At 35.1% G+C, this 8,872-nt stretch overlaps 1 protein-coding gene and 1 non-coding gene across 3 annotated transcripts; both read left to right on the forward strand.

Moving 5' to 3' along the window:
* The first annotated feature begins 161 nt into the window (after positions 1–161).
* LOC114412630 (ATP-dependent DNA helicase 2 subunit KU80-like) lies at positions 162–7,901 on the forward strand. 2 transcript variants are annotated; one of them, XM_028376594.1, is made up of 12 exons: positions 164–352; positions 548–640; positions 811–862; positions 1,193–1,324; positions 1,953–2,356; positions 4,783–5,069; positions 5,180–5,375; positions 5,480–5,686; positions 6,522–6,689; positions 6,763–7,077; positions 7,228–7,358; positions 7,454–7,901. In XM_028376594.1, exons 1-12 carry the CDS (start codon positions 338–340, stop codon positions 7,515–7,517), a joined length of 2,064 nt encoding a protein of 687 aa, XP_028232395.1. In that variant the 5' UTR covers positions 164–337; the 3' UTR covers positions 7,518–7,901. The 2 variants fall into 2 exon arrangements, with proteins under 2 accessions (XP_028232396.1, XP_028232395.1); XM_028376595.1 differs by lacking the exon at positions 6,522–6,689 and having other exon boundaries at positions 162–352.
* A 660-nt stretch (positions 7,902–8,561) lies between these two features.
* On the forward strand, positions 8,562–8,634 carry TRNAK-CUU. The gene has a single exon. It is a non-coding gene; the product is annotated as a tRNA-Lys (tRNA).
* Positions 8,635–8,872: the final 238 nt, after the last annotated feature.

Here is an 8,872-nt window from a genome sequence, read left to right on the forward strand (position 1 = left end):
ATGATAAAAATTAGAAAAATTACATAAATAAATCATTAATACGAGAGTGAGTAGGAAAATGATATTATTATTTTTGTTCACAAATAAGATTTTTATCTCATAAGAATAAATATTTTTTTTTATTTCATGAGATGCGTGAGAATAGATCCCTGATCCCCAGCCCCCTAAAACAATTTTTCTTTTCTCACAAAAATTTCTGTATTGGTGGGACCTTTGAGTTTTGAAGCGGGAAGACCGAAGATGAACGAAGCAGCAACTTACATATAAGTAACGCTCCTTCCTCTACAAGCTTCTCTCTCTGTCTCTCACTCTCTCTCTCTCTCTGCCTTTTCCACCCATGGCTCGAAACAAGGTACGGTTTTTCCTTCATTTCTCAATACCTTTTTGCATTCCCCAACTTCACTTATCCGAATTTAGGGTTTTACTTCGAATTTTATTATTTTCCGGTGAAACCCCATTTAGAATGTTACCATTGTCATTACTTCTGAAAGCCTAAATTTGAGTTTGTTTTTCGTTACCACAATTAAATTTTATGGTGAAAAAACAGGAAGCGTTGCTTTTGCTGCTTGATGTGGGCCCGTCAATGCATCCCGCTCTTTCTGAAATTGAGAAAGTCTGCTCCATGCTTGTGCATAAGAAGGTACTGGTCATTTCCATACTCTTATCTATTCGAAGTTTCATTTTTTTTTTCTTCTTTTTTGTTTTGGTTTTTTGTTATTTCAATCTTGTTTGTTTGGTTTCGTTAGTTGATAGTTTCCATAACATGATCCTTTTGTTTTGGTTTTGGTTTTGTTTTTGTTTTATGTGCAGCTGATCTATAGCAAATATGATGAAGTGGGAATAGTCTTATTTGGAACTGAAGGTACTCACTCACTTTAATCTTTACTATTCAATGGATGCTGTTGACTTGGTGTTTATTGGTTTCATTACTGTTTATGTTGTTATTTGATTACCAAGTTTTCCTTTCACTGTAAATGGTAGCTATCTGTAATGGAGAAATGGGGAGCAAGATGATCCTCCTTGATTTTCTTTTGCTTCTGTTGTGTTTCATTCTCATTCTAAATAGAATCTTTGCCCTGTTGACTAAACTGAGTGTTTACCACTATTCACGCTGCTGTGTCACTGGAAGAATCCTGCTTCTAGAATTTGATCAAGGGCCTTCCTCACCTGTGTTTATGTTGACATTTTTCAGACACTAATAATGAGCTTACTACGGAAGTGGGTGGGTATCAACATGTTGTGGTTTTGAAAAATATTAAAGTTGTGGATGGAGATATTGTTGAGGCTTTACAACAACTGCCTCGAGGAACAACTGATGGTGATTGTATCCATGAAGTTCTTGGTTTTATATTATGCTAGTTTTTACTTGCTAATTGTTATCTTTTTTTTTTTCGAAACATTTATCTCAAAATTTTTTTTTTGATCAGCACATTTTTCTCAAAATATTACATGATTTTGAGTTTTCCCTGCATTAAAATACTCACATGTTTCCTTCTGACAAAAAGTATTTTCTTTTGCAAGTTCTTTACTTTTAGAGTATGAGATCTCAGACATTTGTGTTTCTGATTACACTGTATTACTTAATGCCATTTATCTTTCATTTGAGTTCTTTTATTTTCCTTTTTGAATTATTAGCTATATATCTCTAAATCTTCACATAAAGAAAACCTCTGTTTCTGTTGTACAATTTGTTTGCTTTCTTTTTTAAAGAGTAACTATTTTTTTTTTTTTTAATTTTGTCAACTATTTTTTGTTTGCATGATTTGTATATTTAGATTTTCCTGAAAACCAATATGTTTGTGTTATTAAAATCATGGAATGTAATCATTAGCAAAACTTTATAAGATTAATTATTAAATTTCCAAGAGGAAGTTGATCCTTTCCTACTACCATTGATTTTACCTCATCAGCTCACTTTTACCCTTTTCTGTATTTCTTGACTTTGATGTTAGTTCTTGATGCTGTCATTGTTGGCATGGATGTGTTAGTAAAAAAATTTGGAGTAACAAACAAGGGAAAGAAACGTGTGTGTCTTATTACAAATGCACAATGTCAAATAAAAGAATCTGATGAAGGAACAAAGGAAGAGCAAGTTACCACCATTGCCAAACAAATGACTGCCCATGGTATAAAAATGGAAAGTATAATTATGAGAGGAAAGCTTAGTCAAGATGCAAACAAGGGAATAATGGATGAGAATGATCGCTTGTTAAATATTTTTTCAAAGGAAACATCAACAAGATTGTTGTATGTGGAGAATCCAATTTCTTTGTTTGGTGCTCTTCGAACAAGAAATATAGCTCTGGTTACAGTTTTCAGAGGGCATCTTGAAATCAGTCCAAAACTGAGCATTAAGGTGATCTATGTATATAAATAACTTTAATTTCCATCCCATGATGAATGCACTTTTTAAATGTCATTTATATTCATTTATCTGATGTACCCAGCATAGTTGATAAATCTTTTCATTTCACTTGTTTTTCCTTTTCATTGTCATTTATTTGATATTTAATGTTATTTTGCCATCTTATGTTATTTTTTTCTACTGTAAATGATTATCAATTATCAAATGCTCTAATTTAGAGTTGTCCATGTACCCTGACTCCATGGACAATTTATTTCTGATTAAAGTTGAATAGCCAATGTTTTCTCTTGCATCTGCATCTTAATGTTTAACATCACATTTCTTTTAATCTTTTGCTTGAATAATGAATATAAATTCTTTTGGAGTTGACGATTACTTGTTTATCGTGTCTGTTAGGAACCAAGAATTGAAATGAGGAAGAAAATAAAAGATTTTGTTGACCAGTAAGAAAAGAACAGAAAATAGGAGAGAAAACTCTCCTCCAAGGGTTTACCTTTCACAAAGGATTTCTCCTTTCACAAAGAGCTAATGCTCAATTTACAAATGATAAGATCCCCCTCTCTCCTATCGTTCTTCCTCTATTTATATCTAATAAACCCCTCTAACAAACTAACTCATTAGTAGTCTAACTATATTAGCTAACTCTTCCTTCTCCTTATATCCTAACAATACACCCCTCCTAAAAATCAACCTTGTCCTTAGGGTTGGAATCTGAACACTGGAATTGCTCACTTAAACTTCCTTAAGTTTTGTCTGATTGCTGGAAGACAACTGCACCCCTTGTAGCTTAGCTAGGAGCGACCCACTGCCCCTGCATGCAAACTGAGGTCCGGTGGCTTCGGTGGTGGGAGGGACAAGGGTGGACTCCATATAACTTTAATCAGCTTGACTGGCTCAGTACATTCCTTCTGCCTTAGCTCCATGGCTAAGCTGTCAGCCATAGATGCAACAGAATTTAATGCTAAAGGCTCACCCAACAAGTTGACATTCCAAGATTCCCGCACCATTGTTGTTCCAACCACCTTCATGAATGATTTTTGTTTCACCATAACAATCTTTTTATGGAAGTCTGAATCTTGAAAACAATGTGGCTTGGTTGAATCACCAACTTCGACTTCCTTCTTGATCAAATCTGTAATTGGGTTATCTAGAAAATCGTCTCCGCAGCCCCCATTTGTCACTCTATTTTCCTTGTGCTTCTCCCTCTTTATCGATGGATCAACTTCTTCCTCCATAACCTTTTCAATCTTTTTTTCTCTTGCTAACTTTGCTTCATCATTTTTGGTTTCTTCTCCACCACAAAGGGTGTGGTTCTTGATTACTGAACCTTCTTTACTTCTGTTTTCTGATTTCAAGAACTGTAATGGGTCACTGTCACACTCAAAATTGCTACCCTTCAAATCAGTTCCCCCTTCTATGCTTCTATTATAGCTGGGTAGTTCCACCTTTCTTGCCCAAGAACTAGCCTTTGCTTCACTGAATTCTGACCTAGTTCCCTCCATCCTATTTTTGTCTTGTTGAGAGGCATGGGAATCAACTTCTTCATTCAATATCTTGCGCAACATGTGTTTCCGCTCTGAAATGTTGGTCCTCCCTTTCAAGAACTCCGTGGAAGTCTCCCATTTTTTGACGTGGGTTTCTGTCTTAGTTGGCTTTTCTTGCTTCAAGATACTCAATCTTTCAAAGATGTGGTTACCATGGAGACCTCCGAACAAAGCTATGGAAAATGACCCCCAATTTAAATCAGGGTTGTTCTGGCTCCAAATGTAGAACCAATGTGTCGCAGCACCCTCCATGCTCATGAATGCATATTGCAGCTTATGGAACGAAGGAATTTCTTGTACCTCAGAATTTTTCAGCCCTAGCAATGCAACCAATTGGGTCTGTCCCCATGAATGCTGGCAGCTCCACCTTCTTAACCCAAATTTGTGCTTCCTCCATCTCTAACACTGGCTTCCCCTCTAAGATCCGGCAAGTCGGACCAATTGGTTAGGAACCAAGAATTGAAATGAGGAAGAAAATAAAAGATTTTATTGACTAGTAAGAAAAGAACAGAAAATAGGAGAGAAAACTCTCCTCCAAAGGTTTCCCCTTCACGAAGGATTTCTCCTTTCACAAAGAGCTAATGTTCAATCTACAAATGATAAGATTCCCCTCTCCTCCTATCCTTCTTCCTCTATTTATATCTAATAAACTCCTCTAACAAACAAACTAACTCATTAGTAGTCTAACTATATTAACTAACTCTTCCTTTTCCTTATATCCTAACTGTTTTTATTTTTCTTTCTTCTCATTCTAGCATAGCAAGTAGGTGCTCCGTACAAGTGGGTTATTTATTCAATTTGTCTTTTAAAAAAAAACATTCTAAGTAAAACAAAACAGTATTTTGTTTTCATGAAATTGTTAATGATAATCAGGTAATGGTATACAAGAAAACAACTGAAGAGAAATTTCCTTCTATGAAGAAATATTCTGATAAGGCTCCTCCAAATGATAAATTTGCTAAACATGAAGTCAAAATAGATTATGAACACAAGAGTTCTAAAGATCCTGACAAAGTTGTCCCCCCTGACCAAAGAATTAAAGGCTATCCTTATGGGCCTCAAATAGTTCCCATATCCTCTGCTGAGTGGGAGGCTGTTAAATTCAAACCGGAAAAAGGTGTGAAGCTCATGGGATTTACTGATTCTTCTAATGTATTTAGGTAAGATTGTATATGCTCTAAAAGAATATATTTGATTCAAATTTATTAAGGGAGATTTCCTGACTCTATATCTCTTTTATTCTTGTCTGAAAATGAAATGTGTACTACAGACACCATTACATGAAAGATGTATATGTTTTCCTACCTGAACCTGGAAATACAAGAGCCATGATTGCAGTTTCTGCAGTAGCAAGGGCTATGAAGGAAATGAATAAGGTGGCAATAGTACGTTGTGTTTGGAGACAGGGACAAGCGAATGTTGTCATTGGGGTCTTGACACCCAATTTATCTGATAAAGAAAATATTGTAGGTTTTTTCTGTCTTTGTTTCTTGTATTTTATATTGGTTTATCTGTACTGGCTTCAATTTTGCCTCTTCATTTTTTATTTATTTCTTAGTTTTCTGTGCAGCCTGATTCATTTTACTTAAATGTACTTCCTTTTGCTGAGGATGTGCGAGAGTTTCAATTCCCTTCCTTCACTAATTTCCCAGCATCGTGGCAACCAAATGGACAACAGCTAGAGGCTGCAGCTAACTTAATAAAAACGCTTGATCTTGCACCACATGGGCAAGAGGAAGTTTTGCTACCTGACTTTACACCAAATCCAGTGTTAGAGGTACTTATTCTATTCACTCACGTGTTTCTAGTTTATGTTCTCACTTCTGCCTTTATTCGCATATATTTCCATGTTTCTTTGTCTTCTGTTTTTTTGTCCCTCAGAAGGATTTGTAATTTCATTTTTGACTTGGGGTTGTTTTTACTTAAGTTATGATCATTACTTGAGTTGTGAATCTGCATTTAGCATTTCTTGTTGGCTAGAGATAGTACTGGATGCTTTAAGATATGGAGAAGAATGCTTAATAGTTTATTAATAAGATGAACTAATTTCAAAGAAAGACATGGGGCGCAGCCAATACCCATGTTAGTAATGTGTAAACCTACACTGCAGTTCTTGCTATCTTGTGTATTTTAAAAGTTAATCAGCTTATTTAAACTTCGTACCCCATTGCCCAGAGGCTCTTCGCTATGCGAAGGTATGGGGGAGGGATATTGTACGCAGCCTTACCCTTGCATATGCAAAGAGACTGTTTCCGGATTCGAACCCATGACCAACAAGTCACCAAGGCACAACTTTACCGCTGCACCAGGGCTTGCCCTCAAAAACTTCGTACCCCATTGCCCAGAGGCTCTTCGCTATGCGAAGGTATGGGGGAGGGATATTGTACGCAGCCTTACCCTTGCATATGCAAAGAGGCTGTTTCCGGATTCGAACCCATGACCAACAAGTTACCAAGGCACAACTTTACCGCTGCACCAGGCTTGCCCTCTCGTTAATCAGCTTATTTACCCTCCCAAAAAATTAGCATTGATATCTAATACAATATCCTCTCTCCCCCCAAAAAGGGTAATCTTAAGATAAAGTTAACAGATATATTTCTTCAATCTTTCAGCGCTTTTATCGTTATCTTGAGCTGAAATCAAAGGATCCAGATGTGGCAGTACCTCCTCTTGATGGCACACTCAAGAAAATTACAGAGCCTGATACTGACCTGCTTTTGCAAAATAAATCTGAAATAGACTCATTTTGTAGGTCTTTTGAGCTAAAGGGAAATCCCTTGGTAAGAATGAGTCCTTTGCTCCTTTTTGTTTCAAACTTCAATTATGATTTAAATTCAATATATCTTGCTGTAGAAAAAGTCGAGGCGTTTATTGGGAGGAAAGAGATCTTTTTCAAATGATGAAGAGGTTAAAGGAAACATTACTGCTCAACCAGCCAATCTCACCGGAAATGCATCTGTTAATGTTGGGAAAATTGGGGATCTGACTCCCGTTCAATATTTTGAAGCCTTGATTTCACGCAGAGATAGTCCAGATTGGGTTGTAAAAGCCATTAATGAAATGAAAAATAAAATATTTGACCTGGTGGAGGACTCCCATGAAGGGGATAACTATCCTAAAGCACTGGAATGTTTAGTTGCACTTCGCAAGGGTTGCATCCTTGAGCAGGTAAGCATCTTCCTTATTCTTGCTCATAGAAGATGGTTAGGATTTTCCCTGTTCAACTGTTAATTTATTTGTTATCACCCTTTGAATTTCTTTGTTTTATCTGCCTTGGCTTTTTAACTTGATGAATTAACAATTTTTTTGTTTGTGAAGGAACCGGAACAGTTCAATGATTTCCTTAAACATCTATGGAATTTCTGTCAAGAGAAAAACCTCCCTAGTTTCTGTGAATATCTTGCTTCTAAGGAACTCACCTTGATCTCCAAAACAGAAGCTATAGACAGGTTTTTGTATTATCACTTTTCTCATGATTCAATTCATATAAGTATTTTTTTCTTCTTTTCTGGATCATAATTTGTTATTTGGTTTCTTTAAACAGTGAAAATACTGATGACAAAGCCAGAAAAGGTTTCTTGGTTAAATCTGAACCAAAAGTTGATTGATTCCATCACTGTATGCGCTGAAATATCTGAGAGCTTCATTCTTTTGCCTCAGTAATGATTAGATATCTTGTAAAAACATCTGTTTTGGAACAAAAATCTAGGAATACCTTGTAAATTGTACTCATACTTTAGGATAATGATATGTCAAAACCAGACTGGAGAAGTATGATGCAGTTGCATGGTAGATGTTTAAGTTGGTTTATATTTCCCAATTTCCCTGAACTAATGCTATTTCACTCCAATAGCAGGGTTTACTGATGGTCCATTGAATTTTGGTCTTTTCTGTATGTCTGTATGTAGTTCAACCTTAATGCCGTATAACAAATTCATGTCTACATCTAGGAGCCACCAGAAGTTATGACTATTTCTTTGATTAGTTCCAAACATGTTTCAAATGTGTTTTCTGTCAAATGAGTCACTTGATTCTCTTTAATGGCTAAACTTGGCAATCAATTGGCCACTTGATCATTGCAGATTAATGGACATCTTAAATTTATAATGTCATTTTGGAATTGTAACGAGTAATTGTTGAGTAATTAAAATAAAGAGAATGTTACTTGTTATCTTAGTGATAGGTTGGCTGATCAATCTGGATCAAAATGCTTCCATGTTTTTTTAGCGTTTCCCCGGAAGCTGATTGTAAGTTTACTATCTTAAAAATGCATAATAAAGCAAATGAGGGAAAAAAGAGAGAAGCAAATATCTTATTAGCTCAACTTTGAAAATTTGTCTCGTCAAACTTTATAAGCAGAATGTATCAAAGAGTACGAGTATGTAAAGTTATAATAAAAAAATCTAGCTAATATTTTATACAGATATATGATGTATAATTTAACTCCGAAAATAAAAATACATTTTTCATTAATTTCAAGTTAACGAGATCATGAAGTATTCTAATTGAAATTAACGGTACAAATATTTTTATTTTTACTTTATACGTTCGTACATTTTATAATTTAATGCAGAAATATGTGGTTTATAGCGTGTGCCAAGCTCCAAGGACCTATTTGTTAATTATAATAGAGAGTTTCATTACAATCAATAGCCCGTCTAGCTCAGTTGGTAGAGCGCAAGGCTCTTAACCTTGTGGTCGTGGGTTCGAGCCCCACGGTGGGCGATTTAAGTTATATTTTTATAAAAATAATCTGAAAAAGTTTCCTCCAAATATTAATCAGTTACATTTTTCTTTTGCATCTTATGTTACCAAATAAAAGCAAGGTTGGTCAAAACCTGAAACATCTTTTATTTAAAACGAAAAATTAAATATATTAATTTTAGCTTATTAATTTATATATTTTACTTAATATGTACGTGGTTCATTTTTATTAAATTTTAAATAAATGAGAGCAATTTTT

Source organism: Glycine soja, chromosome 5, assembly GCF_004193775.1.
Source record: "Glycine soja cultivar W05 chromosome 5, ASM419377v2, whole genome shotgun sequence".
In the NCBI taxonomy this organism is placed as follows: domain Eukaryota; kingdom Viridiplantae; phylum Streptophyta; class Magnoliopsida; order Fabales; family Fabaceae; genus Glycine; species Glycine soja.